A 27,938-nucleotide genomic window follows, 5' to 3' on the forward strand; every position below is an offset into this window, starting at 1 on the left:
TCTACGAAAGGGGCCAAAAGCGTAGATAGTAAGAGATAGATAACAATAATATATATACACCTATTAAGTAGTACTAGGGCGAAAAATATCTCTTTTTTCCTTCACATTCTCTTTTTGAATAACAACCAAATTGAAAATGTCATCAGCAACGCCATTTAACAAGTCTAATACGATAGATGAGCCGCATAGAGTTATTAAGGTGCAAGCGTCTGATGGTAAATCAGGGGACAACGTAGAGATCTCTTATACTAATTGCAAAGTCGTTGGAAATGGTTCATTTGGGATCGTATTCTCTGCTAAATTAATTTCACCAAGAGAGGAGGAAATAGCTGTCAAGAAGGTTCTCCAAGACAAGCGTTTCAAGGTTTGTACTTACTCGTATTTTTTCCGTCATTTCTCACATCATTCCACAGAACAGAGAACTCCAGATTATGCGTATAGTAAACCATCCTAATGTCGTCAATTTAAAGGCATTCTTTTACTCTTCAGGCGACAAACCAGGTAGAGATGAAGTTTACCTCAACCTCGTACTCGAATTCGTACCAGAAACTGTCTACAGGGCTAGCAGACATTACGCCAAATTGAAGCAAACAATGCCAATGATACACGTAAAGCTCTACATGTATCAACTTTTACGCTCTTTGGCGTACATTCACTCTTCTGGCATATGTCATAGAGACATCAAACCTCAAAACCTCCTTTTAAATATGTCAACTGCAGAGCTCAAACTTTGTGACTTCGGTTCTGCAAAGATTCTTGTTCCCGGAGAGCCAAATGTCAGCTACATTTGCTCAAGGTATTACAGAGCTCCGGAATTAATCTTTGGCGCTACGAATTACACGACTGCTATTGATATTTGGTCAACTGGTTGTGTTATGGCTGAACTCATGCTCGGTCAACCGCTCTTCCCTGGTGAATCAGGTATTGATCAACTTGTTGAAATTATTAAAGTTCTCGGTACACCAACTAAAGATCAAATTAAAACTATGAATCCAAATTACATGGAACATAAATTCCCTCAAATAAAACCACATCCATTCACTAAAGTCTTTAGACCAAGAACTCCACAAGATAGCATAGACTTAATAACAAATTTACTTCAATATACACCTGAACAAAGATTAACGGCAATTGATGCAATGTGTCATCCATTCTTTGATGAATTAAGACAAAAAGATGCAAAGTTACCAAATGGTGCTCAATTTCCGCAATTATTTAATTTCACGAAGGAAGAATTATCACTTAAACCTGAATTAAATAACAAATTAGTTCCAGATTTCGCTAAATCTATCCTCTTATCTCAATCAGGTATAGATTTAGATAACTTTAAACCTATACCACATGATCAAATGCGTTTATCAATTGACTAAGTGAAAAAGATTTAACTTCTTTTTTAATCATTGCATACTTCATGATCATAATCAATTCAAGTTTCCTTCCCGCATGTATATTCAACACACAGAGTAATTTTACCTTTTCTTCCTATTAAGTTAAGTGTTTTTAAATGTGAAGCAAAGAACCTATCAATGTCTCGACCAATATAACGAATTTATTAGTTCTTATTTCTTTCAAGAAATCAATTTTACTTCCTTTATTGTCTATCTTCAGTCTTTAAAAATACATATTTGTTTCGTTTAACTATCCTTTTTACGTAAAAATTCATGTCATTCATGTCATAAAAATGTAATTATAAAAATATTAAGATCGCTAAAGTGGTATATATAGAGTTAAATTCCATTCAACTCTTTTGTATTCTGAACCCGCACATTTGCCATATTCCTAGTTTATCATCAGCGGATTCACATTCCAATTTCCTTTCATTTGACCATGTCTTAGCACCAACAAGTTTTCGTCCACCTGGACAGAAATCTTCTTCCCTTCCATCTCCCCAACCAAAAATCAATTCGAGAAATTTATCAGGTGAAGCACGTCTATTGAGATCAGAAGACCATTCTTTAACTTCTGCGTCAAATTTGTCCTTGTTTGACCAAGCTATTGGTATATTTGTCTCAGCTGGTGGTGGTGCGTTCAATACTACGTTGGTTGATAATGAGTTACGCCTTGATTGTATTGGTGTACCATTAGGAACACCACTGTTAGAGTTTTCTTCATTACTTCTAGACATGGTTACGTTATTTAATCCCTTAAATAGACCATGCTCTTCACTTAATCCTACAACTTTGGTGAGGTATTCATCCCACAGCCAGTCAGATGATTCTGAAATCATTGTCGAGAGTGACTGTAGTATCATCCTGAACCTATAATCACGTTCATATGGGTTTAATGACTCTATGGTTGTCGTAACAGTGTTCATAAATTGCTCAACGTTTGACTTCTTGATCGATGGTTCATAGTCTGGATCATGATAATCTGAAGTTCGTTCAGGCTTGAAAGATAGAGCTGGAAATGTTCCCCTAATAACAGGTGATTGTACTATGTTCTATTTTTCCAATGTTAATCGCGTTACTTAAGCAAAACCATTACCAACCTTCGCGTCATAAAGAACAATAGCAGATGCAATGATTGAAAGAGGACTGCTATTTATTGTATGTGCTGTGAGCACCTTCGGCTGTCTTAACAGGTTGACAAAAGTAAACTCAATAACTCACCTCCTCGTATAATCGCTCTAATTCGGTATATGAATGCTTCTCCTTTGGCGGTGCCATCTCCGGGTTGGATATTGGTATAGGTGTGTGTCCGGCGGCGAATTGGTATGTTCGTTCATATATTTCTAGATGTCCCTCAGGTTTGAGTACTCTAAAAGCTTCATCGAATACGTGATAAAACTGTACTTCGGGTATGCTATCTCACATATTAGAGATGATGATGTAAATAACCTTAAAGACGCACCCTAAGCTGACTTTTATATTGTCAGACACTAATCGACGTCATCGAAGTAATTCAAAAACTTACCAAATCGCATATGTATAAAATCAAATGATTGATCCTCGAATGGCCATTTATCTAGACTGTAAGAGGAGTTTATTAGCAAGTGATATAATATGACGGATGCGCACGGACAAACTGGCTATCAACCAATTTACTCGATCGGCTACAGTATAATCTGGTCTAAAATATTCAGGATTTGGTTGTATTGGTACGAGATCCATTCCCCATATTTCTGCGCTTGTAGAGCTTTAATAGGCGTGTATATAAGAGCTCTCGCTTACTCTTTCCAAATTTGGGACATCTCTAAACACCAAGTACCTGTACCGCATCCTGTATAAATTGTTAGCATAGCTTCTTTTATTCTATTCTCTACAGACCGATATCGAGTACCCGAAATGGGCGATCGGGAGGACGTCCAGCTGATTGTGAGCTATTTAGTGGTACTCTCATGATATTCTGGCCACCGCGATAGCTCTTTAGAGTGTTGTGCCACATTTGGTCCCTTCTTTTGTTAGTAAATTCGCTCACAAGAAGACACTTACATTTCGATAGCCTGGAGTGAGTAGCAGGTTGGCCACGGTGCTCTGTCTCCCCAGTTGTGATACGGTTTACGTCCTCTTACTCTAATAACATCGTCCGGTGCGTAGGCTGATACCCAGTGTCCTTCTTCTAATTGATGCGATATGTACTTTGCACGCAGCGGTTGCTTGACTGTTCCTTCTCTCATACCTTCTTTAAGAGGAGCTTTGGGTGGTGATCGCACTAAACGTAACTGTCAGTTTATATTCTCTTTCCGTTATGCACGTACTGTTTTGTCACCCGCACCCGGCCAAAACGTAAACGTCAAGTAGAAGGTCACCAAAAAATATTCAAGGTACAATCAATATTTATTTACAATGAGTTTATCAACGTCGTAGCGAACTTTTCCGCTGGATTTGGATCCTGTTCATCGTTGTTAGTTTTTTTTCCGATCACTTATCAAAACCCCGCTTACCTGTTTTGCCATTTCTACAATAGCCAACAAACGTTTTATACCAATCAATAACTTTCCTGATTCATTCAATTGTGCTTGCTTCAATAACTCAATTGCCCTTTCTTGTGATCCCTCCTCCTGGAATAGATCTACCTGTCTCAAGACCAAATCGAGATGTCTTAATTTTGAAATTGATGGTACGTGGATTTGAGCATCAAACGCTGACAAGGCATCCATATCAGTCAATATTGGTCTGTTTGAGGTCGTCGCCAATATTAATAATCTTCTACCCTGAAGACGGATCAGTTTTTCAGTATGACTTCATGATCGAGACTTACCTTTGGAGGGCGTTTTCCAAGAAGAACAAGTATCGCTTGCAAGACATTGTTCGAGAAGCGTGGTCCAATAGGTACGTAGTCTGGTATTTCCTGTTAGATCATAATAAGAGATATAAACATAGATGCTCACCAAATAGTCTCTCAATTTGATCTATAACAACTATAGAAAGAGGTGATTTGTATGAGTCATTAAAAACTTGATTCATGTGCGCTATTTTCTGAGCTTCGTTGAAACCAACCATATCTTCAGGCGAGACAAGCTTGATGAATGGGAAATTTGATCTCATAGCAATCGTAGCTGCCAACGCTGTTTTACCCGATCCAGGAGGACCATGGAGTAGTACACTGACGAGGGGCGTGCGCGTTGAGTTCCTGACTTGCTCTACATAAAGTTTACCATCATTAAGGATATTCTGTTCAGGTTAAATAAGTTATTTAAAATAAGAAGAAATGATACCCACGCCGATGTTGGAAGAGTAGTGTATGATACCATTTTGTACGACAGTTGCAAGTTCTTCTTCAGAAACACCAAACGCAGGGTGAACCTCATCAAGTGCTTGCAAGAAATCGGCACGATTGACTTGGAGTTTGTCGATATCGTCTGAAATACCAGCCATTGTGCCAACCTAGAATATTTGAGTGTTTGAAATGATGTCAATCGAAACACTCACTTTGACATGTCTGTTAAAGGCAAATGAAGTAGCACTCTTTACCAAACCACCTATTTCCGCACCGGAGAAGTTCTTTGTGAGTGCTGAGAGCTCACCCAAGCTTACATCCTTATCCATAACCTTATTCTCACGCATTTTCGAGGTTTGGATGTTGAGAATTTGAAGACGACCCTTCTCATCTGGAAGGTTGATCTCCATATGTACTTCAAGACGACCTGGACGAACCAAGGCTTCATCGATCATATCCAGTCTGTTAGTCATACCAATGATCAAAATGTTGTTGAGTTGATCGACACCATCCATCTTTGTTGATTGATAAGTTTAATTGTCGTGTATACCTACTTTTACGCACCTTTGATAACAATTGGTTAACAACAGAGTCGCCAACACCAGTTCCACCACCTGTAGAACCACGCTGTTTGCAAATAGCATCAAGCTCATCAAAGATGATAATGTGCAATTCACTCTCATCGCCCTTCTCACGATATTCGCGTTCAGCATCAGCGAAAAGCTTTCTGATGTTCTCTTCGGACTGACCGACGAATTTATTGAGGATTTCAGGACCATTGACAATCTTTGGCTCGCGTGCATTAAGCATCTTACCAATTTGGCGCGCCATCAATGTTTTACCTGTACCTGGTGGACCATATAACAGGATACCTAAACCGCTTGAGCCATTGAAAGGATCTATGAAAGAAGAGCTCACCTTTTACATGTTGTATACCAAGCTTCTCGATCAAACCAGGTGGGAATACACGTGAAGCAAATGCACGTCTGAAAATAGCACCAAATTCATCGTCCAAACCACCAATACCCATATCCTCAAACTTGAAGTTAGGTGAAATGACAGCATTTGCGGCTGGACGCTTAGCTGAACCTTTGAGTTTGATTAAACTGGCTGGCTCCTTAGAGAAATTGATAGTGGTGGTATCCATAATGTGACCAGTTTGGCTGAGCGTGGGGTCCGAAGTGTCCTGCATAAGAGCAACGACGTTTGTGTTGCGTACTACAGCTTTAAGGTTGATACCATGGTAATCCATAACGAGAATCTGGCCTGGACTGAGGACAAGACCAGCGTATGCCTACTGGAGTTAGTTGAAGTATGGCCCAAGCTATGCACGCACGTTAATGAAGCTAGTTTGTAACTCATCAGCGTTGAACGGGTTTGCTGGCTCATAACCTTTCTTGTTTGTACCGATCTGTGGGATATTAAGATAAGGCGGGATATAAAACACAACGAACCTCGATATCAACGCTCTCTAAGAAGTCTTCGATCACGATAGACGTCAAAGTGACTGGGGAAGCCAAGGAAAGCTGGGCCCATTGACGCTGGACGGCGTTCGCACCAAATGCACCCGGTCTGACTTTACGAGGATCGCCTTCAGGGGTAGGATCTGGACTGTGGGTGGTATGAGACTCTATGGTAGTGGTCTAACGATAAACTAACGCAGTAACGAATACGTATTTGCTGTTGACGAGTACTGCAGGTGCATCCTGATTGAATGTAGATGGGTGTACGAATATCTTATTGCTTAGTGCTAGCGTGTCTGAAGGTACAGCCTGTACGCTATAGCTGCAGATCTGTTAGCTGGGATATCAGAGGTTGTGCAGACTGACGATCCCTCCATTGGTGCACGTGGGGGTGGCACCCTACTAGAATATGATTTGCCACTCATCTCTGGCACGGCTTTTCTATTGGAAGAAGATGAAAACCAACTCATCGTCGCTTTTGTTCACCTTCTGGTTCGACGACGACCTTAGATTACGCAATTAAATCTAAAATGGACGATAATTCCGACGTCCTAATAAATGCACCAGAATTGGGCAATGAATCTTGTAGACTCTTTGGTATGCTCTCATCTCCGCCCATTCCTTATCTCATCTCTCCAGGTCCGTTCGCATTGGGAGTACAAGCTTTGATGGGCGTGATAGTACTCGGTGCACTCGTTTTCAAACGCTACAGAGAGCCTTATAGACGTCCATGGAAAATCTGGTACGCGTTTCCCACGTATCTTTTCGCTATCTCACTATCTTAGGCTATGCGATGTTTCCAAGCAGATAATAGGGCAGGGTATGTGTTATAGACAACACACATACGACTAACTCTCTCTAGCTTTCGTACATGGCTTCAATCTCCTAGTCTCAGACTTTTTCGCCGTACATGGCGGTGAAAATCCATGTAGCGGTTATTTCCTCAACATTACGATAGACACAACGATAGGCGTTCTCATTATATACGGCTTCATGAAATTGTTCCATTGGCTACTCGTTACTAAGCTTCACAACGAACGTTTTCGTTCCGGACACTATGGCAAACCACCTTCTATTATTTGTGCGCTATAGTAACTAAAGAGACATTCCGCTAATACCAAATAGCATGGCTTCTTCAGCTAGTCGTCTACGTACTGATCCTCACCCTCATGAAACTCCTCGTTGCTGTTTCTTTAGCAATCTTACCCTTATTCAGTATATCGGATTTCCTGCTTGATGAGATTAGTCCAAACGCACAAGTTATTATCTCTATGTGTATCTGGCCCCTCATCATGAACGTTCTGCAGGTACGCAGACGCTATCTTTGTTATGTCATACTAAGCATTCGAACAGTTCTGGTTAATAGATTCGCTTATTAAATCTAAATCTCCTTCTGAAGGTCCTAACTTTAAGACACAATCTCCTCATGATGATTTCGATGTGGGGGATGACAGCGATGACGATAGCGATGCAGAGCATCACGGTTTTCTGCGGAAAGAGGATATAGATGAAGAGGAGGAAGAGGAGGCAGCTGACAATGCTGATATCTCACGCTCATTGGAAGAAGGCAGGCGGCGTGATGATAGCAAAGATGGTGATGATGGTGGTAATAGCTACCATCAAATCAGTAGAGCACCCCAGAACTCGACAAACAATGGCTTCTCGAGGGCAAATAATTCCAGTACTCAAGAGAGCCGTGGCGAATACATCCCCCTTAACAACCTTTCACTTTCGGCATCAAACCTGAGGTATAGATTAGTAACGCACAGTTCACGATCTCAAGTTGTATTTTAATAATGCATTTAGTACTGAGTAATCATTATTCACTTCTTGTTTTGTCCAAGGCCAGCAGCATGTGTGGTAGCGACCTGGATCGTACGCGCCATCGTTGAGCGAACTTTGCCATCTTCGAGGGCTAAAAGTCCCGCTATCGTACATCCACCAGGGGCTAAGCATGTTAGTGAAATCAAATAGTAGAGTAGATGCCTACTTGTTACGCTATCCTTTAGAGCAGCTGGATGGACTCCAGTTTCTAGGACCATTCTTGCAATACCTTGCATAGCTAGAGTGTGTCAGATAAATTGAAACAGTCATTACGGTAATACTAACATTGTGCTGCAAGTTCTACTGCCTCGGCTCTTGGTAAACCCATCATAACACCACCATCTGCCATGGCTTCAAGTACAGTGACGGCGAAAGCTGGTCCTGAACCACAAAGAGCAGTACAAGCATCAAAGTGTTTTTCTTCAAGGAATCTACACCTTCCAATTGATCTGAAGATAGCCAAAATTAGGTCCTTTTCGAATGTCCATTCGGATGGAAGCGCTGATACGACTGTCATACCCTCGCGTATCTAATCATTTTAGTTTAGTAGTAAATATAATAGATACGCACCTTGCATGGTGTATTTGGCATAGCTCTAACTACTTTTGTTGACTCTGGAACCCATGAACTGATCTGTGAGATAGTGACACCAGCCAAGATTGAGATGAGGAGCTTATTTGAGAGAGCCTCTTGCATACCAGGTTCGCTGAGTATTGAGTGCGCCATCTGTGGCTTAGCGCTGATAAATGTGAGTGCGAGTCTATATCAAACTGCATTATGTGACTCACCATAACAAAACGACGTCAGAATCGCGGACAGCTTGAATATTTACACCTTTACCTTGCAATATGTTCACTTCCTTACCAACATCACCTAAAGCGTCGAATGTTTTACGAAGTGATTTCGCACTTTCACTTCTATTGACAGTACAAATGAACTTTGAAGGTAAACTGCCTTCCTTAGCTTCTAATATAGCCTGAGATGAGGATAAATCGACAGGTGTGGATGTACCAGATGCATTGTCGTTATCGAAGTTTATCATTCCAACTGATTTGCGAGTGTTAAGACCTTCAATTACACCGGATAATACAGCAACACCCATTGTACCACATCCTAGTACATTTGAGCGTTAAGAATATATAAATAGTCGTATATACCTATTACACAAAGTCTGTAGCCCATTTCAGATAAGAGAGAGAGATGGAAGTCAGAGAAGAAGGTTTATTGTAAGATATTCTACTAACTTTAGGTCTATATTACTATATCTCCTTCTTTATCTCTTACCATGAAACAACTACCAAATGAGATATGGGTCGGTATATCGAGTATGCTCGATTTAGAAACACTCAAGTCATTTGCACTCAGTTGCAAACAATTTAACGCTATATTTAACAGTGTAGAGATACAATACCGTTATTATCTCGAGATATATAACTACTGTGATAAAACGAAGGATACACCAGAGGCGATCTACAAACGTTTAACTAAATTAAAGAATTTACAGAACAATCTGAACAACTTCAATGCCCAACAGCACCACGTCCTTGTACGCGATCACAAATCAGCACTCCAGGCGAAAGTTGACCCAAATGGAATTCCTTATCGCAAAAGAGAACTCCATTCAAGCTTGAGAGTCTTAAGGGATGGCTACTTTATTGTATCCTCCCATGGTAATACCTTTGAGCTCTACAAATTGCCAAAATCAGATGGTGAATCAACAGATAAGGAGCTCAACAATGTGTCAGCGTTGTACCCATCGGTTGTTAAGTTAGAACTTGGCGAGAGGTACTCTGTGCAGGACTTTGATCTTGATGTAGAGAACGATTTGATCGTCTGTTGCATCAAAGAACACCAGGAGAATAGAATGTTACAGTTTTACTTCCATTTCTTCAGTCTCTCAGCCGCTCTTAATACAAAGCATGCTGTTCAGCATCCAATCGCTTCAACAGCATTCACTCACAACCTCCTTCGCGCATCAGCCGCTGCATCTTTCCAGATACAACTCAATGGTCCACATTTAGCGGTACAATTCAATGAAAGAGAACATCAATCATTAGTTACTGTTTGGGATTGGACTAAGCAGATGGCGTTGGAAGCAGTCTATAGTGATAACGTTAACTTATGCGAGGCAGCTGCATTCCTCACATCAGATATTCTCGCTCTTGCGGTGGTTGTTCAGAAAACAGGTAACCCTGTTATTCAGTGTGTTCAACTCGATCCTACACAACAGCAAGATGTCGCTAAGAAGTATGAGTTTGGTGTACAAGCTGTTCCATCTGGGGTAGTTGATTCAGGAGGTTTCCGCATTCTCAGTGAATTCCAAATGGTACGTGGTATGTTGATCTTCCATTGATAATGCCTAAATATCTCTAGTACAATGACGGTTTAGGTAGTAGAAAACACGTGCCATTTATCTTCGCAGAGCCAGTAGTATCTCACACAACAGATGCGTCACTCAATAACAGAGGATCAATTCAGCCAACTGAGGAATCAGGATTTCTTTGTATAGAGGTCGTTACCCTGGATAACTTCCTCGATGGTATTTTCCCGGCCACATTCATAGTTCAAAAGAAGAAGCTGCTTGATAATTTGGTTGAGAGAAATCCAATTGGTTATCGCGTAGGAGAAGATGGGGAGGGCACTGTTGATGGCTCTTTCCCTGCTGAATTTCTCTCAGATTCTACGAGAGTAACTAGTGAGCCAAAATCTGTATATCCAATGTATGGCACACGCTTCTGCAACGTTCCAAAGATCAACATGATAGAGCTTATAGATTTCAATCCTCGCTTAAAGTATAGCAAACCTGATAAACTGGATGCTGATATGAACGCTTTAGTCGAGGGTCGTCAAAGAAGACTCAATAGGTATATAGATAAGCACCTTTCTGGTAACACTTTAACTGAAGATAGCTATGGGGAACCAGAGATGCTGGAGATACTTGTCAATAGATTACGGAATGGAATAGACAACCTTGAACAGGAGGCTGGGATAGGGGGACGACCACATCAGAATCCAGCGCATCCAGGTGATGATAATGATAACAGTGACGATGACGATTTCCTCGATGGAGAGAGTGTTGAATTGGAATCTGACGAATCATTCGAAAACATGGAGATGGTTGAGGGTGAGGGTGAAGAACGTGAAGAAGCTGAAGGGGAAGAGGAAGAGGAAGAGGAGGAGGATGACTTGGATAATTTGGATGATATAGGTGTCATGCAAGAGATTGATATTAGTGACGTGAGTGACGAAGAGGAGCGCAACATGGAGAATCTCCAACCAGGAGGAACGAACGAGTCTACGCATGCAGTTGATCAGCCACCTGAAAGACAAGTACTTGTTAAAGGCTCCAAACAATCTTTGGATATCTCAGTAGACCAAAATTTGGTTACATACTCTGACAAGTCGGTAAAGCAAACTACCTTGCCGTTCAAATTGCCCTACCGCACTGTTATAAGCTATTCGGATCTCGGTATTGAAAGTGTTATGATAGACAAAGAATGTCTCATTTTGGAGGTATGTATTTGGGTTGGAAGAGGAAATTATCTAATTATCTGCTAGACGTTCCACGAGGTATTCCACATCTTGACATTTTAGACATTAAATCTATTTCACATGCATTTGCAATTATGATTATACAACTTTTCCACATTATGTGTCTTCCTGATGAACAGAAGAATGTTCGTATTGTAAGTTATAGTACTCATACTGGTATCCATATTTTACGTTCTTAGGGCCAAATACTGGGTATAAAGGCATATAAGATATGTCATGGATCGTCTTTAGATGTCTTATACTTTCGTTAGGGGCATTGATTTTGCTATCCTCTGAGAGAATATCGTTGTCATTTGTAGAGAGATAATCATTTGTTCATACGCTACACAAGATGTTAAACTGACATATGTTACATATGTTACCTTCTGGACGCGTTTTCTGGTATACTGTGATTTAATTTATTCTGCTGATGACGTCAAAATGTCAGAGAAGAAAGACATAAAATGAAACCACAGTGATATAGAGACTATAGTATTTATTATCATTTACAATATACCGCTCTTATCACTATAGATGTGACACTCAAAGCGCGATAACTGTAGATGGAGATAAGAAGTCAAAGCATTTGAGTGTTTTGCTGTAATAAACATAATAAAAGACCTCAACACTAAATTCCGATAGGTTAACAGCCTATTTCATTCTTCTTAACGAACGATCATCTCATCGAAATGGATTGGATTCAGAAGATCACAAACCAGGTTAGTAGATTATAGATATTATGCGCTATATTAACAAACTTAGGTACAAGATCTCACGCCCTACGATGTTAAATCCTACATCGAAAAGGTTAATAAATTCCCTGGTAGACAGAATGATAGCTAATTAGCTATTTAGGCAAAGAATATTGCTATGAACGTACCAGAAATGGAAGCTAAAGTAAATGAAGCTACAAATGACGATCCTTGGTGGGTATATCCTCTATATCTCTAGTTTGACGCAGCATCTCACATTTCCTAGGGGCGCTAGCTCTACATTGATGCAGCAAATAGCACAAGGTACATTCAATTTGTTAGTACTCTTATACAGCTATTGCAATATCTAAAGCTTCAATTTAGCCAGGAATTCAATGAGATCTTGCCTACTATCTATCGCAGATTTATGGAGATGGAGGCACGTCAATGGAGACAAATCTATAAGGTATATCAATAATATTATGCTATATAATGTATTTAATATCACTTAGGCACTTCAACTCTTAGAATACCTCGTTAAACACGGTTCTGAACGTGTGGTGGATGATGCAAGGTCACATATTAGCACCATTAAAATGCTCAGAAACTTCCACTACATTGACGAGAAAGGAAAAGACCAGGGTATCAATGGTGAGTAGTCCTATCTCCACAATGGCTTCCCTGATTAGGGTTTAGTACGCAACAGAGCTATGGAAATCGTCAATTTGCTCTCAGATGTTGAAAAAATTAGAGCAGAGCGTAGAAAAGCAAAAGCTAATCGTGCAAAGTATGTCGGTGTTGGTAATGATCAACTCTCTGGCGTTTCTTTCAATATGTCTGGTTCCAGATATGGTGGATTTGGCTCAGAAAGCCTTAATAACTACTCAAACCATGCGGCTTCCTACAGTGGATCACGTGGGTTTAGCGATGCTGATAACAACAAAGAGGAATATGAGGAATATGATGCAGGTGACGATGATGATCGTGCAGAAGATTATCATGTAAATACACCAGGAAGTTCAACAACACCTGTCTCGAAACCTCAAAAGAAGGAGCCAGAGGTCGATTTGTTTGACTTCGGTGAGGATGAAACTTCTGTAGCGGCACCTGCGCAAGCACCTAGTGCACCTACACCTATTAGTTCCAAGCCAGCTCAAGCTACTAAGCAAACTACATCAGAATGTAAGTACTCTTGATGGACATGATGATGTTGACTGGTTAATGTATCTTTAGTTGATGACTTTGATGACTTCCAATCAGCTCCTGTTGTAGCACCAGCTTCAGCTACCCAGAACATACCAGCTATTCAAGCACCAAACCCTAATGCCAACATGTTGAGCAGTATACCATCTACTACGCTCCCAGTTACTGGATTAAACAGTATTCCACAACCATCAGCTCCTACAGTTTCGCCTGTGGCTAACAATCCAGCTACGATGCCAAATAGATCTAATGCATCAAACCAAGCTAGCCAAGCTCCTAAGGACCCATTTAGCGGATTTGATGACTTATGGAAATCATCGAAAACAACGAAAACTGAAAATACTGCTAAACCATCAATGGCTTCGTTAGCACAACAAAAAACATCAGATTCTTTATGGAATGCACCAAGTGGTACATCAAAACCACAAGCAAGTCAAAATAATAGTAACAATGATGATCTTTTACTTTAAAATATACATTCATGCACAAACTTAGTCCTTCTTCAATTGACGTAATAATTTATAGGTTTTGCATGCTTCTGGTCCCTGGAAAGCGGCTTCTTCTGCAGCGACTTGCTCCAATTCAGTTTTAGTTGCAGATTGAGTTATAGACTGAATAGGAGCCAAATCGCATTGGCTGTTTGCGACTACATACATTTCTAAAGCATCACCAACCTCAATATGACGTTCTGTTGCACCGGTGAATGAATCTGTGACGATAGCTAAAACAGTTTCAAGAGGAAGATTTCCAGGTATAGGTGGGTTAGCAGGATCAGCAGGTTCTTGGTTTCTAAAGTAAATCTAAAGTATTGTCAGTAAGCTAATGAGTGAGTTATGAGACTAACTTGATTATCCAAAAATGGTTGGAGTAAGGATTGTGCTGCACCTGCAGCTCTGCAAGTCTCTCTTTCGTAACTTCCAACAGGGTCGAAACCATAAACTGCACCGGTACCTTCATATTTCATCAAAATTGAGCTGATTTATATTAAAATGAACTGACCATCATCGTCTATACCACCAATAATTACGTAAGAGTAGAATGGGAAAAATCTCTTCCCATAGAGCATAGTTTGTACCATCCTGGCTATTGATTTGAGTGGCATTTCTTTGTTGTGAGCGTATTTGTAAGTCTACAAGTTGATTGTGAGATGCGTTATCGTCTGTATGAATAACGAACCTCCAATCTCCATTTCACTCTCTTTACGAGTTGTTTACAATCAGCAGCGAAACCGTTAGCTGCGATAGTTGCTTTCTCGTTTCTATAAACTTATCAGCGGATATAAGTATAGAGAGACATTGACTAACAATCTCCAAACTTTAGTTTCATATCTAGATTGGATAGAGAAACCTTCTGATTGACGGGTATCGCCTGCTACAACGCAGAAATCTTTACCGGCGATTGCGAGAACTGTATACGTCAGCCTATAGCAATAAATCAAGAGATGAACCGACTTGTACCACCATTTCTATTTAAATGTTTAGTAAAATGTATTTATTTTATTATATACTCACTGTGTGTATGGATTAAATGACATTTCAATAGATGATGGACGTTTAGAACGACTTACGTACTTCACTTTAATCGTGACGACGAGGATTTCAAAATGGACCCAAGAAGTAAACGTATTTTAAAAGTCAGTATATTTAATTCCTTTGTTATTATTTACTTATTATCTATTAGGAAATCAAAGGTTTTTATAATACTTTATAGGAAGTCATAGTCTAACAACTAAACAGATTGCCAAGTTAAGGACAACTCAGGTATTACTGTTGAAATGGTTGATGATAACCCTTACCATCTCGTTGGCTATTTCAAAGGTCCTGACGATACACCATACGAGGATGGTGACTTCCATGTAGACATACAAGTCCCGGATAGCTACCCGTTCCAGCCTTTGAAAATGAAATTCATTACGTAAGTTTCATTTTATCTTACTTTACACCCCATTTAAACCCTTTTAGTCGCGTTTATCATCCAAATATTTCATCACAAACTGGACTTATCTGTCTTGACATTCTAGGCAAGGAATGGTCTCCAGTTTTAACTTTAAAATCAACTTTGATCTCTTTACAAAGTCTACTCTGTTCACCTGCCCCTGATGACCCACAGGATGCAGTCGTTGCAAAAATTTATACCACCGATAGGGAGAAATTTAACAAAACAGCAAGAATGTGGACTAAAGGCATATATAAAGAAGCTGAAGGAAGCAATTTGTCACCTGCTGCTGCTGCTGGTCTCGCTCAAAATGATGTCAACAAGTTTACTTCTATGGGTTTCCTTGAAAATAACGTCATAGAAGTACTTTCAGCTTTAGATTATCGTGGTAATAACATTCAAAACATCAGCGATGACATCGTTGTCGAACAATTACTTTCATAAAATTTCAGCATAGTTTAGAGCATTCATTATCATTTCGTAATGTATACATTGTTTAATAAAAGTCCGTCATTGTCTAAAGTCCGTTAACAATTGAAGCAATTATCATCATCATTATAAGTAATTGCCCGTTGAAATGTTTAGAAAGTGAAGCTCCCGATTCACTATCTGTTGCAGAAGGAGAGTCAGAAGCTTTTTGATAACCTCTTATAAGATCTGCTCCTTTCTCGCAAATTGCATACGTAACTTGCATGTGGTGTGCAGCTACTGGTAATGGAATTGTTGAGCTATCGATGACGCGAAGGTTATCAACGTTGTAGACTCGCATTTGTGAGTCAACTACACCACCATTTTCTTCACTTAGATATTTTAGTGTTTATATCTCTGAAAACCATCATTACTCACGGTAACATTGCACATGAAGATGCAGGATGATATTGTGAGACTGCACTATTTCTAATATAATCATCTAAATCATCATCACTACTTGTGCCAAGTCCAGGGCTAACTTCATCCCTGATCATGGTTGAAATTGGTTCAGTTGCTGCTAATCTCCTAATGTACTTGAGACCATTACGTATGAGTTGGATGTCTGCAGGGTGTGAGAGGTACAACGGATCGACTTTCGCATTTTCACTCGTGTCACTTGACCCAAGGTAGATCTTACCGCGACTAAATGGATGCTGTAATGCCAATTGGAATCCTAGAAAGTGATCAGTTAGCCGTGTGTTTCACTCAAATTTAATAATTACCAAGATTTGAACCTAAATTGTTCATCAAGATTTCTACAACAGCATTCCCTGCTTTGTATACGTTTTCCAAGTCACTTTCATAGGTTGCACGATAGCTGCATGTGTTAGGGCAATATTACTGCAAGGCCTGCAACTTACCCTGCTTTAACTTCATCTGGATCATCACCCGAGGATGTAGCGTCCGTCATGTTAGCTTCCAGCTGGTCCAAAAATGTTGAGGTCTCATCTCCCATGATATCCTACATGAGTGATTAGATTGAGCTATATAAAAGGATAACATTCACTTACCTCAAGTGGAATATAAGCTATTGCTCCATTTGGTGTAGAGTAGAGACTCCTAGCAAAGTGACCTTCGCGAAAAATTTCAAGTTGTTCATCCAGTTCAGAATCACTAAGTGAACCTCCAACAGGAGCAGTGGTACTGAATTCAACAGTTGCACTGATATGGTCTTGAAGATGTGCACCAACACCAGGAAGGTCGACGAGCACATTAACATTCTGGCTCTCCAAGTTTTCCCTAGGACCTATACCAGATTGAAGCAAAATTTGTGGAGACCCCAATGTACCACCTGCAATTACAACTTCATTTGTAGCATGCGCTTGAAATTCATCATTGTTTCCATTTGCTCTGAATGATACACCATTAGCCTTAGGTCTTGCGCTAGAAGTATCGAAATTGACACGAGTAACGAGTGCGTCAGTTAGTACTACTAAGTTTGAACGTGAGGTTTCTATTGGATAGAGGTAAGCGCTCGCCGCGTAAGAACGAAGTTGTGTATCTGGATCAATGGAATTTGGAGTAATGTATCCACCAATGTTTTGACCACTAAATGGATCGTTATCTGAATCTATACCCAGGTTTTCGAAAGTTGGTTGCCAAAGACTGTTGTTGTCAATTTTTGTATGATGTCTAACATGATACTTACCCGTTTTGAGGATAATTGTATTGTGGAAATGATATTTGGATACTGTAGAGTGTTAGAGAAGGGTATTTCTCTAATTTAAACCTACCCTCCATCATAACCATGTGCTGAATGTTCTATCTCAATTGAAAGATTTTTCTCTAAGCTCTTCTTTGGGGTTGTAAAAGTTTCGAATCGACGGAAGTATGGTAGGAGATTATCCCAATTCCAACCATCATCGTCAATCAACTCAGACCATGCGTCGTGTTGATCTTTTGTTGAGCGTGTCATATACAACGCGTTAACAGCGGTTGATCCACCAACTATTTTGCCTCTTTTTTTACAATTAGTTGTGTTCTACAATCAGCAAGATGTCTCACCTTGGCCAATGAAGATTTCTACCATTGAGATTAGATTGTGCTTCAGTGTAGATAGCCCAGTCGTAGGGAGAACCATCAACAGGTAATCCTTGAGGATATATTCAGCTAGTAGTTAGAGTGATTTTACAATACTTACCGTCTAGATAAGCCTGAGCAGGAATATCAATTCGCTCTCGTACGTCGTCACCGTTACCACCGGCTTCAATGACTAAAACACGTGTATTCTCGTCCTCAGTTAATCTATTGGCTGTGATAAGACCTCCTATACCTGCGCCTGCGATAATATAATCATATGTCTGATCTAATAACTGGTTAACGACTTTTATGTGTTGAAATAAACTTACTGTTAACTTGATTGGCATCGTTAATTATATTACGTTTAAATTGATGGAAAGGCGTCGCAGTTACTATTGGTAAGACACCCAATAGTAGATTCAACTTCATGATTTACTGCCAAGTCGTTCCTTAGGAGGTCAGCTTTGCAACTTGAGTGATGGAGTTTTTCAGAGAAATTTAAATTAAAGATTATTTCGCACATTGTCAAACATCCCACATGGATCACCAAGATATCGTTCAATAACGCCGATATTCTATTAACTGTGTGATATTAGGATTTGTTGTGGATAGACATCATAAGTGATTTACAAGGTAGTATATTTCCTCTAAGACTTCGCATACCTTTTCCAGATTAGGAAGTTGACCTCTGAGAACTAACAGATGAGAGGAAATACTCAGTAGAGGAATATAAGAGTTTAAACCTTTTAATTATCAATATACACAGTTCCAAGAGTCATCTCCGCTATTTTCGAAGGTTTTATCCTAAATCCGATTAAAGCAGAAGACTCTCACTGAATTCATTTTGATATCCGCTAGATGTAGGATATTAGGTGTATAGCCACCCTACTATAGACTATTTATCCATGTTTAAAATTCTTCGTTATATACGTTCCAGCTATAATCTTATCTTTGACTTATACTACCATCATTATGTTCAGAAACTACCTTTCAAAGAACATCCAACGTCCTGTTAGTATAACAAACTGTTAATATACGATCTTCTAAATGATTTACAGGTCTCATTCGCTAGAACTTACGCTTCTGCACCAACCAGTGTCTACCAAGGCAAGAAGGACGCTAGCGTGAGTATTTATTACAAGTGATAATGACAAATTCTAATATTTTAATAGGGAAACTACACAGTCACTTTGATTCCAGGTGATGGTTAGTATCTTCTCGCTATTTTCTTCTATTCTAAGTTCTTTAGGTATCGGTAACGAAATTTCTGACGCTGTCAAGAAGATCTATGAAGCAGCAAAGGTACCAATCAAGTGGGAAGAGGTTGATGTTACTCCTTCCCTCGTTAATGGCAAATCAACTATCCCACAATACTCAATCGACTCCATTAAAGCCAACACTATCGCATTAAAAGGTCCATTAGCCACTCCAATTGGTAAAGGTCACGTCAGTTTGAACTTGACATTGAGAAGAACTTTCAACCTCTTCGCCAACGTCCGTCCATGTTTGTCCATCCCTGGATACAAGACACCATACGACGATGTTGACACCGTTCTCATCCGTGAAAACACTGAAGGTGAATACTCAGGTATTGAACACGAAGTTGTCGATGGTGTCGTACAATCAATCAAATTGATCACTTTCGAGGCTTCTGAGCGTGTCGCTAGATACGCTTTCCACCACGCTTCTACTCAAGGTCGTAAGCGTGTCACCGCAGTTCACAAGGCCAACATCATGAAGATGTCAGATGGTATGTTCCTTACTGCTTGTCGTCAAGTCGCAAAGGAATACCCAGATGTCAAGTACGATGAAGAACTCTTAGACCGCGCTTGTTTGGCTATCACTACTGACCCATCACCATTTTCAGACAGAGTTATGGTTATGCCAAACCTTTACGGTGACATTCTTTCTGATATGTGTGCTGGTTTGATCGGTGGTCTTGGTCTTACTCCATCAGGTAACATTGGTAAAGATGCATCCATCTTCGAAGCTGTCCACGGTTCAGCTCCTGATATCGCAGGTAAAGGTCTCGCCAACCCAACTGCTCTTCTCCTTTCTTCCATAATGATGCTTCGTCACATGAACCTCTTTGAACACGCCGACAAGATTGAACGCGCAGCTTTGACAACTATTGCTGAAGGAAAATCTATCACACGTGATCTCGGTGGTAGCTCAAGCACAAACGAATACACTGATGCCATTATCAAGAAACTCTAGATGCCATAATTAAACAAAGTCTCCAATTTGGATAAATCGTTAGACATTCAACCTAATTCATACATAAACATTTCATTGCTTAAAATCGTATGTATTAAATATATACTAAAATCATTGCAATCTTGCGTCGTTAAATTAAATTGTGAAATTTTTATGAAAGTGGATTTGAGTTTAATTAGAATTCAAAATTAAATCAGCAGCCTTATAGTTACATTAACAAGTATCCTAAAATATGCTACAGCTGAACGTACCTTCTCAGCTATACCATATAGCGTTGCTTGTATATGTGCACTAACATGAAGAGGTATTATTGAAGCATCAGCCTGCTTCAGTTTAGAAGTTAATAAAATTCAATGTGTAAACTCACAATTCTAAGGTTTGACAAACCGTAAACTCTCAGTTCATCGTCAACCACACCGTTGAGTTCCTTTGGCATCATACTTGCTGTACCAATTAGGTCTATACTATGTCAACTTTCATGTTTTTTTTGTAAACTGATCTATACGCACGATGTTCACTTCTTATGGCTGTTTTCCAATACTCCTCTAGATCTTCATCTGTAGTTACATTCTCACCTGGATATACCTCCTCAAGCGCGATCTCTTGCATTGCTTCTGTTTTCATAAGTTTTCTAATATCTAAGCAGATCAGAGGGCTGCTATCACGTTAATAATTACTCACGTTGTAATCCTCTCGTTTGAATAAGTCTATCAGATTCTACCTCAAAGTAATTTGCTAATAACAATGGATGACTATAAGGATCAGATCTAATTGAGAAGGTAAGAGTTATTCTGTTTATATACTTAAAACCTCACGTCTGAATATGTATAGATCCACGTGAAAACTTGCAATTGTTAACACACTTAACGAAATTAAAGCTTTTAAACTTACTGGATGTTGAACGGCAGCCTCAACGCTTATGTAACTTGTATTGCTTTCTGGTTGTCTATCCTTGTTATAAGAAACAAATGAGTTTGCTACGAGATGTTCAATCGCGTTCGTTTCAACAAATTTCAATTGCTCCTTGTATAAGGGGACATATGTGGAGTTTTGTTGTGCATCAATCCATTCCTGGATACCGCTTATGTACCATTCTTTTTCCTCTTTACTAAACAGTGCATCCAGATTTACATAGGCGAGACAAGCACCAACATTCGCAAGAGCGGACGTATAGTCCCCTTCTTCAAACTTTTGGAGCTCTGCTTGCAAGAATTCTTTGTCATATTTGCTAGTAGCAAAATTAAAAGTTATTAGGAAATGGTGAAATGACTCACAATCGATCATTCGAATGGAAACCCGGTTTCAATTTCCAGATAGTCTAATAACATCATATTAGTTTATGTTAGAGAGAATATCACTTTACTTACAGAGATGGCTGTGTGATCTTGGAAATTCTCACCAACGCCTTCCAATTCAATCTGTACTTCAATACCGTTCCTAGTTTTGTTAACGATAAGCTAAAACATTTATAATAACATACTGTTCTAGTATATCTTTTCTACCAATACCACTGAGTTCAAGGATTTGAGGTGTCCCTATCGCGCCTGCAGAAAGAATGACTTCTTTATTTGCAGATACTGTGATATTCTCTCCATCTTTGTTGTAGACTACACCAGTAATTTTGTCATCTGATACGATCAATTTAACTACCTGGGCACCCGTTATAACATCTAGATTCTTTCTGTATGAAAGTGGAAGGTAATAAGCAGATGCTGAGTAACTTCTCGTGAAGTTCTGGTAATTTACAGAGCTTGGATTGATGCTAGCGCCTGAATTATCGCCATCAAATGGCTAATATGAATGGCTAAGTATGAATATAAAGGAAAAAGTAAGTACTTACGCTATGGTTAACATCTAAACCAATTTCTTCGAAAGCAGGTAACCATCTCTTTGCATAATCAGGTACATTGTTGCTTATTGTAGCTTGCAAAGGACCATCATTACCAATAGCGGTCTGATTCAATTGATCCTGACTTTCAATGTGATATTCTTGAAGGATGTCTTGCGGTGGAATGCGATAAGACTCTGACTTCTTCATACTTAATGTGTTATGGTTGAACATTTCGTCTTACTTGTGTACTCACTAGTGTAACAAATCATTAAAGCTCCATCCATCATTTCCTAGATTGCCCCAGGCATCTATTTCACGAGAGTGCGGCCTATCCCAGCCACTATATGTGTGAGTATGTGCCACTCTATATAATTTCAACAACTCACAGTCCATTAAGGGCACTTGTACCTCCTAGAACTCTTCCCCTTGGTAGTGTGACAGGTTGAAGCCCAAAATTTATTTGAGCTTCTGTAGTATAATTCCAATCGTCTGCGATAAATTAGAAAGCAGCCTTGAGTGGAATATACTAACAAATAGATCCAATTGGTGATTTTCCAAATGGTAAATCAATTATTTTCTCACCCAAACCACTAATTTGATATGAATGACTGTGAAATTAAGACAAAGCAAAACAAATTACCTGTTGCCAGCTTCCAAAACCAAAATATTAGAATCGATTTTATCTGAAAGTCTCGTAGCCAGTGCCAAACCAGTTGTACCACCACCTATGACAATCTTGTTAAAAGTCAGATAATTGTTATTGGAAAATAAGAACGACGAACGTAGTCTGGATTAATAGCTTCAGCCGATAAAACTATACCAGCTAATAAGGTGCATAGTTCAAACTTCATCGTGTATAGCTTAAACTTCATCTGACGAAGTTAAGAATGATATGATGATCTCCAACGAATATTCACATTCCAACATTCCAAACCAAGCTATTTAAATTAAAATGTCCTAATTACTAGTATAGTTTTATTAATTTATTCATAACTTTTTAATTGACAATCATGGTTGTTAGTCTTCTTGAGATTGTGAAGTGTAATTTAGAGAGTAAATTAGCTGGGAATAGGACTTTAGATGTTAAAACTCTAATATCAAACTTTACTCAAATAAAGCAACAACTTTTCCCATTTGATAATTCCATTTCAAATCCCGATATAAAGAAGATATTAATCGCTTTTACAGAATCAGAGACTCTCAGTTCTGCCATTGAAGTACATCTTTATAAATTAGAAGATAAAGTTATCCTTTACGTATCAAAAGTAGACTCTACTGGCTTTGGTAAAACACCTTCTCCAATCTCAATCGCCGTTGAGAGCATAATTGAGTGGTCAAAACTATCATTTAAATTGGATATTTGGTTACACATATTTGCTAGAGCTCAAAACGCGTATATATTTCCTAATAGTGAAAAGAACGGTAAAAAGAGAGTATTAACAGATACCCAACTACAAAGATGGTGGAAACGCACATTAGATGATTTGAAACCTAAATCAAAATGGTTGTTTTTACCTGGATATACTCAAGATGAAGCCGCTGGCATTATAAAATGTGATAATAATTGGATTTATGGTAATCCTCATCAATCTATTACAGATTTAAAGGATAGGAAGCTCTCTTCCCTAATACCTTATTTTGATGATGATCCAAAGTCGAGGTTTTTAGATGAGCTAGCGAATTCAACTGAAGCGCTTGATGGGCGTGCATTAAAGAAACCTAGAAAGGAAAACACTCAAGAGGAGAACGCGGATTATAAAAGGAACGCACTAGATCGCACATCTATTGAAGAGTTCTGGGAGAGGCTTGGATTTAGACAAGAGTGTGCCTCAGGCAGAGTAACGGGCTTCTTCTTTTTGCATTTCAAGTCAGACGATCAAGATACATCTAATGAGAATAAAAAAGACGACGATTATGGCATTTCTATAGAACTTTTCCATAGAATACACGACTTGCTAACTAACTCGGATTTCATTTCACTTGATAGTGCAAAAGTAGCAACCACTTCGTGGAATGACAACATTAATTCTCTCATAGACAACCCTAAACTATACATCAGCCATCAAGTCATTGTCAACAATCCAGAAAAACTCAAAGTAAAGGAAAATGTAGAGGCTGTTAAACCACAAGTATTGACAGTTCGTAAGAAAAAAAGACCTGCTAGTGAAATGTAAATGTAAATGCATCCATAATAAAAATAGTGTTGGAATTAGAACTAATTATTAAACCAAATTTAGGCAACTGATTGTCTATACCGTATAAATGAGAGGAAGTTTTGGTAAGCCTCATCAATAGTTGCTCTAAGTTCAGGATTGAACTTTCTATCGACAGAGCGGGCCTGAATTTTGTTGTTAGCGTCATTATTAACTTTGTATTACTACATACACATGTTCTGACCAGGGGTACGACTGCCCTGAGTTTGTTCAAGAACTGATCATTCCTGAAAACTGGTACATCATATCCAGAATTCTCATCCGCGTAAATATCGAACAATTCATTAAGAATTGCGATCGCGACTTCTGCAGTCGTCGATTCATCTGTAGCTTGTGAAGCAACTTGAGGCAATTTATTTAGCAAGTCAATCAGGAAGTTTCCGATAATTCTGTTATCTTCAATTTTATCTTGACGACGTGCAAGTCCACCAAGTGTACCAACTACTTTACTTTTAAGCGCACCTGATGTTGAGACATTGTACATATTAATAAGTGCAGTAATCTCTGATGATTGTAATTGTAAATCTTCTCCTAAAACTTTAGAAACACCAAGCATACAACCAACTAAATTCTCTATACATCCAAATCTAGCCGATTGAGTTCTAATTGTAAAGTTGTTTACTTCACATGGTTCGATAGCTTGTCCAATTTCAAATAATCCAGCCCACAACTGTGAGAGAGTTGGATTCAATTGCTGCTTCAAAGAAGACCATGCTTCCGCTTCTTCTTCAGAAGTTGGACTAGATGGTGATGGTGCATAACGTGCTAAAGATAAGAGCAAGTTTTGTAAAGCCTCTAAAGCGCGTAAGTGTACGACTGAAAGATGTGCAGTCGTTGGAGAATGTGGTGAAATAGCAGATATACTAGAACGTAAGAGTGACATGGAGGTTGGATATGCTAACTTTATTAACTTATTGTGTAACTCTACTTCAGGATTGAACAATGTAAGTAAAGATGATGGGATGATTGATGTAGTTGCAATAGGTTTGACCTCATTCATTTCATTTTCATTGTCTTGAGCTTGTGAGTCACCCTCAATGATGGCATCAATATCTTCTTGCATTTCTTCTTCCATCTCTTCAGCTTCATTTTCCTCTGTATCATTCAATTCAAAGTCACCCTCTGGTATTTGGGAGCAATAACCAGTCAAAACATCAAGACTGCTTTGAAGGGTGATCATTACAAGCTCAATCTCATCCAATCTCTTTTCTTCATTCGACTTGTGATCTGTCGTATTATTATTTTGTTTGGAAGTTATTGCCGGCTACTTGGGAATTAGATTGAGGTGTATACTAGACAACAAACTCACCAAGTTAGCAGCTAATGACTCACTTTCATTAGAAAGTGCATTTAAGTCTGCATTCAAGCATGAGAAGAGGATAGGAAGAATTGTGTTGCTGTCGTTTGCGACGGCAGCTGCTGGAACGACGGCAGGTAATGGAGAAATGTTACGAATGATACCTTTATAAGTCATAATTAGTTAAGTTGATCGTGAGTAACACTAATAAGCTTACCACAAGAAAGAATTTTCGAGAGTGTCGCCTTAACTTGATCTGCCTTCTCGAATGGATCTGAGATGATATCTACTAAAGCTGTACAATCACCAGGGTTGTCATGGAAGTGTTTTTTAAAGCTTGCATTGTCCTCAGAGAGGATAAATAAGCACTGAGAAGCAGCTATTGTGGTTGATAATGGTGTTACTTTTCTAAGATCCTTCTTTAAAAACGCAACCAAGAATGGAGGTAATGAGAGATCATTTACAGCTTTGAAAGCTTTATTTGAGGTTTCACTTTGGTCCTGTTAGTCTTATAATGGGTGTTAGATACGTTTACGTACGATAAACACCAGAAGATGGTGACAATATTCTCAATCCAAGTCCAAATGATTCTTCTCCAGGAGATTTCATCATGATCTGACGGCTGTTCACCTTGTACGATACGTTCGACGATTGAAACAATCTAGATAGAAGAATGAGATATGATTAATTGTGTTTTATTATAACGTACGTTCGTAATATGAGTTTTTAATGGTGCTAAGACGTTCTTATTGAACATTTCAGCACAAATTTCAGGGCCACCATCTATACAGAGGTTTCTAAGTGAACCAGTTGATTCATTTATAACGTCAGGTTCATTGTCCGATAATCTCTCAATTAATAAAGTGATAACGCCCTTAGATTGTAACAGTCTACGAGTGGATGGATCATTTGCTATTAAATTCGTAGTCGCTGCACAAGCCCATACTCTCTCTGATGCATTTGCTGATTTAAACTTTTCCAATACGGGAATAACTTGAGTGTGGTTCGTATTAGATGATTTTTGATGCGTATCTGGTACTCTAATAGGGTTGTGTCTAGCCGTTCTCTTTTTCGTTTGAGATTTTCCCATATTGAATGCTGATTGCCAGGAGAGAAGAGTAGGTATGAAGAGATAGACATTATATTTGAAAAAAATATCCATATTTCATACCAATAATAAAGTTTTACGTATTCATCTCTATAATTGAGCGTTATACAAAATGGAAGACACGACGATGCAAACTTTATGTAGAGTTGACTACAAAGATATTAAGCTGTAATAAACAATAAAAGTATAATAGAAGTGTTATATATAGTAGACTAATACAAAAGTAGATATCTCTTAAATGTCAGTAAATAAACAGTGTCATCAATGCGTTACTATGACGGTTGAGCTTGACATATTGTTTTTAGTCATCATATTAAGAGATAGTTATAAAAGTGTAATAAAATAAAAGTTACTAAAAACTTTTACTCAATAACATCTTGGTAGTAAACGATGAACGTAGAGAAAGGCGTGATTGAAATTTCAGATGGAGAAGAAATAAAAAATGAAAATAAAAGACCAATTGATGAAGTAAATGATAATGATAAAGTTGTAAAGAAGCGTAAACAACGTACACCATCACCCCCTAGAATAGAAAGCCAGAAACCATTGAAAACTATCAGACTAGACCTCAATTTGAGCGATGATAAGGAATATATATTCAATTTCATAGATTTATCCAAAAAGTCTAATCAACTCACACCTGATAGACCATACTCAAATCTACGTAACTTACTTGATCAAGTTAGTGACGGTGAAGAGGATGAGCCACATTTAGAGAAGAGATTCGACCATTACGACGTCAATGACCCATTCGTTGATGACAGTCAATTGATCGTCGACGAGCCAAAAATGATGGCAAAACCAACTAAGGAGGGCTTCTATATAACCATAGGTGACGTCGAATTAGAGACTAAATCGCCTACTCAAATCAAAGATAAGAAGAAGGAAATTGAAAAGGAGAAGCAAAAGAAAAGGTCTAGTTTACATAACTTATCCAAGTATTCTTCTTTCTTTCCTAAACCGCAATTGCCAACTACGCCGATCGCACCAGATATCTCCGTCGAAGGTATATCAATGGATGTATCTGACACGCCTAATAAGCCTAAAGACTCACCTGCTCCTCTCATTGATTCACCAGCCACTGGTTCTCTTACGCGTACCGATGTTAGCTCAATCATAGGTAAAAAGAAAGGTGGTCTTTTGACAGGTTTCACAATGGAACACTTACCCTCTCCATCTTGGTCGAAAGGTAAAAAGGAATATCCTATTGAACCAATTTCAGAAGATTTACAAACTGCATTCGAACAACTCACCGTTTTAATAATGAAGGAGAATTTTGAACAAAAGACTAAATTCCCTCAGAGTTTAAAAGATCCCCTTAAACGTACAGCTGAGATTGCTATTCAATTAGAACAATATGATGAAACTCACTTTTTCAATCGTTTACCAAGGTTGTTTCCATATAATAGGTTCACAATGATGAAATTGGTTAAAAACATGCTATTTGATTATCATAAAAAGTTCTATGAAGAGAG

At 38.8% G+C, this 27,938-nt stretch overlaps 14 protein-coding genes across 14 annotated transcripts; 7 read left to right on the plus strand and 7 right to left on the minus strand.

The window, feature by feature from the left end:
• Window positions 1–18: 18 nt before the first annotated feature.
• On the plus strand, window positions 19–1,639 carry WALSEDRAFT_60338 (Pkinase-domain-containing protein). Its single transcript, XM_006958232.1, has 2 exons — window positions 19–364; window positions 414–1,639. Exons 1-2 carry the CDS (start codon window positions 137–139, stop codon window positions 1,368–1,370), a joined length of 1,185 nt encoding a protein of 394 aa, XP_006958294.1. The 5' UTR covers window positions 19–136; the 3' UTR covers window positions 1,371–1,639.
• Window positions 1,640–1,645: 6 nt separating this feature from the next.
• On the minus strand, window positions 1,646–3,641 carry WALSEDRAFT_32513 (hypothetical protein). Its single transcript, XM_006958233.1, has 9 exons — window positions 3,432–3,641; window positions 3,267–3,391; window positions 3,171–3,219; window positions 3,022–3,126; window positions 2,914–2,969; window positions 2,851–2,860; window positions 2,610–2,802; window positions 2,489–2,563; window positions 1,646–2,440 (listed from the first exon to the last, which is right to left on the minus strand). The coding sequence occupies exons 1-9, from the start codon at window positions 3,614–3,616 to the stop codon at window positions 1,739–1,741; spliced, it is 1,500 nt and encodes a 499-aa protein (XP_006958295.1). The 5' UTR covers window positions 3,617–3,641; the 3' UTR covers window positions 1,646–1,738.
• A 139-nt stretch (window positions 3,642–3,780) lies between these two features.
• On the minus strand, window positions 3,781–6,547 carry WALSEDRAFT_51351 (vesicular-fusion protein SEC18; the record flags this gene model as incomplete). Its single annotated transcript, XM_006958234.1, has 12 exons — window positions 3,781–3,831; window positions 3,884–4,153; window positions 4,201–4,280; window positions 4,331–4,613; window positions 4,662–4,826; window positions 4,872–5,174; window positions 5,224–5,531; window positions 5,578–5,953; window positions 5,996–6,070; window positions 6,114–6,270; window positions 6,319–6,431; window positions 6,485–6,547. 12 exons carry the CDS (start codon window positions 6,545–6,547, stop codon window positions 3,781–3,783), a joined length of 2,244 nt encoding a protein of 747 aa, XP_006958296.1.
• A 213-nt stretch (window positions 6,548–6,760) lies between these two features.
• Window positions 6,761–7,511, plus strand: WALSEDRAFT_13022 (hypothetical protein; the record flags this gene model as incomplete). Its single annotated transcript, XM_006958171.1, has 5 exons — window positions 6,761–6,870; window positions 6,908–6,942; window positions 6,985–7,203; window positions 7,248–7,429; window positions 7,476–7,511. Coding segments are annotated over 5 exons (582 nt in total), but the record flags the coding sequence as incomplete, so codon positions are not given.
• Window positions 7,512–7,912: 401 nt separating this feature from the next.
• Window positions 7,913–9,133, minus strand: WALSEDRAFT_32515 (pyrroline-5-carboxylate reductase). The gene is made up of 6 exons (XM_006958235.1): window positions 9,111–9,133; window positions 8,735–9,066; window positions 8,517–8,685; window positions 8,232–8,475; window positions 8,113–8,184; window positions 7,913–8,070 (listed from the first exon to the last, which is right to left on the minus strand). Exons 1-6 carry the CDS (start codon window positions 9,126–9,128, stop codon window positions 7,946–7,948), a joined length of 960 nt encoding a protein of 319 aa, XP_006958297.1. The 5' UTR covers window positions 9,129–9,133; the 3' UTR covers window positions 7,913–7,945.
• Window positions 9,134–9,247: 114 nt separating this feature from the next.
• Window positions 9,248–11,807, plus strand: WALSEDRAFT_60340 (hypothetical protein). Its single transcript, XM_006958236.1, has 4 exons — window positions 9,248–10,272; window positions 10,320–11,459; window positions 11,505–11,632; window positions 11,678–11,807. The coding sequence occupies exons 1-3, from the start codon at window positions 9,274–9,276 to the stop codon at window positions 11,538–11,540; spliced, it is 2,175 nt and encodes a 724-aa protein (XP_006958298.1). The 5' UTR covers window positions 9,248–9,273; the 3' UTR covers window positions 11,541–11,632; window positions 11,678–11,807.
• A 350-nt stretch (window positions 11,808–12,157) lies between these two features.
• Window positions 12,158–13,851, plus strand: WALSEDRAFT_32518 (ENTH-domain-containing protein). The gene is made up of 8 exons (XM_006958237.1): window positions 12,158–12,196; window positions 12,240–12,284; window positions 12,333–12,403; window positions 12,456–12,506; window positions 12,554–12,635; window positions 12,682–12,820; window positions 12,866–13,351; window positions 13,403–13,851. Exons 1-8 carry the CDS (start codon window positions 12,167–12,169, stop codon window positions 13,840–13,842), a joined length of 1,344 nt encoding a protein of 447 aa, XP_006958299.1. The 5' UTR covers window positions 12,158–12,166; the 3' UTR covers window positions 13,843–13,851.
• On the minus strand, window positions 13,808–14,960 carry WALSEDRAFT_60341 (20S proteasome subunit). Its single transcript, XM_006958238.1, has 7 exons — window positions 14,884–14,960; window positions 14,826–14,837; window positions 14,677–14,781; window positions 14,549–14,630; window positions 14,375–14,501; window positions 14,217–14,326; window positions 13,808–14,172 (listed from the first exon to the last, which is right to left on the minus strand). The coding sequence occupies exons 1-7, from the start codon at window positions 14,904–14,906 to the stop codon at window positions 13,864–13,866; spliced, it is 768 nt and encodes a 255-aa protein (XP_006958300.1). The 5' UTR covers window positions 14,907–14,960; the 3' UTR covers window positions 13,808–13,863.
• Window positions 14,961–14,965: 5 nt separating this feature from the next.
• On the plus strand, window positions 14,966–16,101 carry WALSEDRAFT_45838 (ubiquitin-conjugating enzyme e2-24 kda). Its single transcript, XM_006958239.1, has 4 exons — window positions 14,966–15,005; window positions 15,053–15,062; window positions 15,109–15,286; window positions 15,334–16,101. The coding sequence occupies exons 1-4, from the start codon at window positions 14,976–14,978 to the stop codon at window positions 15,749–15,751; spliced, it is 636 nt and encodes a 211-aa protein (XP_006958301.1). The 5' UTR covers window positions 14,966–14,975; the 3' UTR covers window positions 15,752–16,101.
• Window positions 14,972–18,745, minus strand: WALSEDRAFT_32520 (alcohol oxidase). Its single transcript, XM_006958240.1, has 13 exons — window positions 18,127–18,745; window positions 17,919–18,083; window positions 17,783–17,870; window positions 17,512–17,736; window positions 17,427–17,468; window positions 16,789–17,383; window positions 16,639–16,739; window positions 16,501–16,595; window positions 16,154–16,451; window positions 15,334–16,107; window positions 15,109–15,286; window positions 15,053–15,062; window positions 14,972–15,005 (listed from the first exon to the last, which is right to left on the minus strand). The coding sequence occupies exons 1-10, from the start codon at window positions 18,224–18,226 to the stop codon at window positions 15,825–15,827; spliced, it is 1,992 nt and encodes a 663-aa protein (XP_006958302.1). The 5' UTR covers window positions 18,227–18,745; the 3' UTR covers window positions 14,972–15,005; window positions 15,053–15,062; window positions 15,109–15,286; window positions 15,334–15,824.
• Window positions 18,156–20,141, plus strand: WALSEDRAFT_60342 (mitochondrial NAD-dependent isocitrate dehydrogenase subunit 2 precursor). Its single transcript, XM_006958241.1, has 4 exons — window positions 18,156–18,808; window positions 18,856–18,921; window positions 18,970–19,003; window positions 19,047–20,141. The coding sequence occupies exons 1-4, from the start codon at window positions 18,770–18,772 to the stop codon at window positions 20,012–20,014; spliced, it is 1,107 nt and encodes a 368-aa protein (XP_006958303.1). The 5' UTR covers window positions 18,156–18,769; the 3' UTR covers window positions 20,015–20,141.
• Window positions 20,142–20,143: 2 nt separating this feature from the next.
• WALSEDRAFT_68877 (alcohol oxidase) lies at window positions 20,144–22,728 on the minus strand. The gene is made up of 16 exons (XM_006958242.1): window positions 22,628–22,728; window positions 22,486–22,580; window positions 22,377–22,435; window positions 22,232–22,334; window positions 22,099–22,185; window positions 21,855–22,053; window positions 21,495–21,805; window positions 21,382–21,451; window positions 21,289–21,332; window positions 20,906–21,242; window positions 20,830–20,858; window positions 20,696–20,781; window positions 20,524–20,652; window positions 20,382–20,473; window positions 20,266–20,337; window positions 20,144–20,215 (listed from the first exon to the last, which is right to left on the minus strand). Exons 1-16 carry the CDS (start codon window positions 22,715–22,717, stop codon window positions 20,186–20,188), a joined length of 1,833 nt encoding a protein of 610 aa, XP_006958304.1. The 5' UTR covers window positions 22,718–22,728; the 3' UTR covers window positions 20,144–20,185.
• Window positions 22,729–22,855: 127 nt separating this feature from the next.
• WALSEDRAFT_57405 (hypothetical protein) lies at window positions 22,856–24,029 on the plus strand (the record flags this gene model as incomplete). The annotated part of the gene is made up of 1 exon (XM_006958243.1): window positions 22,856–24,029. The coding sequence occupies one exon, from the start codon at window positions 22,856–22,858 to the stop codon at window positions 24,017–24,019; it is 1,164 nt and encodes a 387-aa protein (XP_006958305.1). The 3' UTR covers window positions 24,020–24,029.
• On the minus strand, window positions 24,009–26,464 carry WALSEDRAFT_60343 (ARM repeat-containing protein). The gene is made up of 6 exons (XM_006958244.1): window positions 26,065–26,464; window positions 25,895–26,016; window positions 25,573–25,847; window positions 25,368–25,519; window positions 24,231–25,322; window positions 24,009–24,183 (listed from the first exon to the last, which is right to left on the minus strand). Exons 1-6 carry the CDS (start codon window positions 26,443–26,445, stop codon window positions 24,079–24,081), a joined length of 2,127 nt encoding a protein of 708 aa, XP_006958306.1. The 5' UTR covers window positions 26,446–26,464; the 3' UTR covers window positions 24,009–24,078.
• Between the last annotated feature and the right edge of the window lie 1,474 nt (window positions 26,465–27,938).

This window comes from Wallemia mellicola (genome assembly GCF_000263375.1).
Source record: "Wallemia mellicola CBS 633.66 unplaced genomic scaffold WALSEscaffold_9, whole genome shotgun sequence".
Taxonomy (NCBI): domain Eukaryota; kingdom Fungi; phylum Basidiomycota; class Wallemiomycetes; order Wallemiales; family Wallemiaceae; genus Wallemia; species Wallemia mellicola.

Excerpts from the sequence above, each read along its gene's own strand:
- WALSEDRAFT_32515 (XM_006958235.1), bottom strand. Across the intron at positions 8,476-8,516 it reads TGCCAAATACACCATGCAAG|ATACGCGAGGGTATGACAGT; the intron begins GTGCGTATCTAT and ends TAAAATGATTAG. Across the intron at positions 8,071-8,112 it reads TCTAAAGGATAGCGTAACAA|CCCCTGGTGGATGTACGATA; the intron begins GTAGGCATCTAC and ends TAACATGCTTAG.
- WALSEDRAFT_60343 (XM_006958244.1), bottom strand. The coding sequence starts at position 26,445 with ATGGGAAAATCTCAAACGAAAAAGAGAACGGCTAGACACAACCCTATT. Across the intron at positions 25,848-25,894 it reads ACCATCTTCTGGTGTTTATC|TGAAACCTCAAATAAAGCTT; the intron begins GTACGTAAACGT and ends ACAGGACCAAAG. Across the intron at positions 25,520-25,572 it reads CTCGAAAATTCTTTCTTGTG|GTATCATTCGTAACATTTCT; the intron begins GTAAGCTTATTA and ends TGACTTATAAAG.
- WALSEDRAFT_32520 (XM_006958240.1), bottom strand. The coding sequence starts at position 18,226 with ATGAAGTTGAATCTACTATTGGGTGTCTTACCAATAGTAACTGCGACG. Across the intron at positions 17,871-17,918 it reads TGCTCAGGCTTATCTAGACG|GATTACCTGTTGATGGTTCT; the intron begins GTAAGTATTGTA and ends TATATCCTCAAG. Across the intron at positions 17,384-17,426 it reads TACAATTATCCTCAAAACGG|TCTTTGGCAACCAACTTTCG; the intron begins GTAAGTATCATG and ends TGACAACAACAG.
- WALSEDRAFT_60342 (XM_006958241.1), top strand. The coding sequence starts at position 18,770 with ATGTTCAGAAACTACCTTTCAAAGAACATCCAACGTCCT. Across the intron at positions 18,809-18,855 it reads CAAAGAACATCCAACGTCCT|GTCTCATTCGCTAGAACTTA; the intron begins GTTAGTATAACA and ends AATGATTTACAG. Across the intron at positions 19,004-19,046 it reads CACTTTGATTCCAGGTGATG|GTATCGGTAACGAAATTTCT; the intron begins GTTAGTATCTTC and ends TAAGTTCTTTAG.
- WALSEDRAFT_60340 (XM_006958236.1), top strand. The coding sequence starts at position 9,274 with ATGCTCGATTTAGAAACACTCAAGTCATTTGCACTCAGTTGCAAACAA. Across the intron at positions 10,273-10,319 it reads TTCTCAGTGAATTCCAAATG|TACAATGACGGTTTAGGTAG; the intron begins GTACGTGGTATG and ends AAATATCTCTAG. Across the intron at positions 11,460-11,504 it reads AAGAATGTCTCATTTTGGAG|ACGTTCCACGAGGTATTCCA; the intron begins GTATGTATTTGG and ends ATTATCTGCTAG.
- WALSEDRAFT_60338 (XM_006958232.1), top strand. The coding sequence starts at position 137 with ATGTCATCAGCAACGCCATTTAACAAGTCTAATACGATAGATGAGCCG. Across the intron at positions 365-413 it reads TCCAAGACAAGCGTTTCAAG|AACAGAGAACTCCAGATTAT; the intron begins GTTTGTACTTAC and ends ATCATTCCACAG.
- WALSEDRAFT_60341 (XM_006958238.1), bottom strand. The coding sequence starts at position 14,906 with ATGTCATTTAATCCATACACACA. Across the intron at positions 14,631-14,676 it reads GAAACTAAAGTTTGGAGATT|AAACGAGAAAGCAACTATCG; the intron begins GTTAGTCAATGT and ends ATAAGTTTATAG. Across the intron at positions 14,327-14,374 it reads TATTGGTGGTATAGACGATG|AAGGTACCGGTGCAGTTTAT; the intron begins ATGGTCAGTTCA and ends TGATGAAATATG.
- WALSEDRAFT_68877 (XM_006958242.1), bottom strand. The coding sequence starts at position 22,717 with ATGAAGTTTAAGCTATACACGATGAAGTTTGAACTATGCACCTTATTA. Across the intron at positions 22,335-22,376 it reads ATCACCAATTGGATCTATTT|ACGATTGGAATTATACTACA; the intron begins GTTAGTATATTC and ends AATTTATCGCAG. Across the intron at positions 20,859-20,905 it reads AGGCTGCCGTTCAACATCCA|TTTTCACGTGGATCTATACA; the intron begins GTAAGTTTAAAA and ends AACAATTGCAAG.
- WALSEDRAFT_45838 (XM_006958239.1), top strand. The coding sequence starts at position 14,976 with ATGGACCCAAGAAGTAAACGTATTTTAAAA. Across the intron at positions 15,287-15,333 it reads TTGAAAATGAAATTCATTAC|TCGCGTTTATCATCCAAATA; the intron begins GTAAGTTTCATT and ends AAACCCTTTTAG.
- WALSEDRAFT_32513 (XM_006958233.1), bottom strand. The coding sequence starts at position 3,616 with ATGAGAGAAGGAACAGTCAAGCAACCGCTGCGTGCAAAGTACATATCG. Across the intron at positions 2,564-2,609 it reads TAGAGCGATTATACGAGGAG|GTGCTCACAGCACATACAAT; the intron begins GTGAGTTATTGA and ends AGACAGCCGAAG. Across the intron at positions 2,441-2,488 it reads TTGTTCTTTATGACGCGAAG|AACATAGTACAATCACCTGT; the intron begins GTTGGTAATGGT and ends TTGGAAAAATAG.
- WALSEDRAFT_32518 (XM_006958237.1), top strand. The coding sequence starts at position 12,167 with ATGGATTGGATTCAGAAGATCACAAACCAG. Across the intron at positions 12,636-12,681 it reads AATGGAGACAAATCTATAAG|GCACTTCAACTCTTAGAATA; the intron begins GTATATCAATAA and ends AATATCACTTAG. Across the intron at positions 12,821-12,865 it reads AAAAGACCAGGGTATCAATG|TACGCAACAGAGCTATGGAA; the intron begins GTGAGTAGTCCT and ends ATTAGGGTTTAG.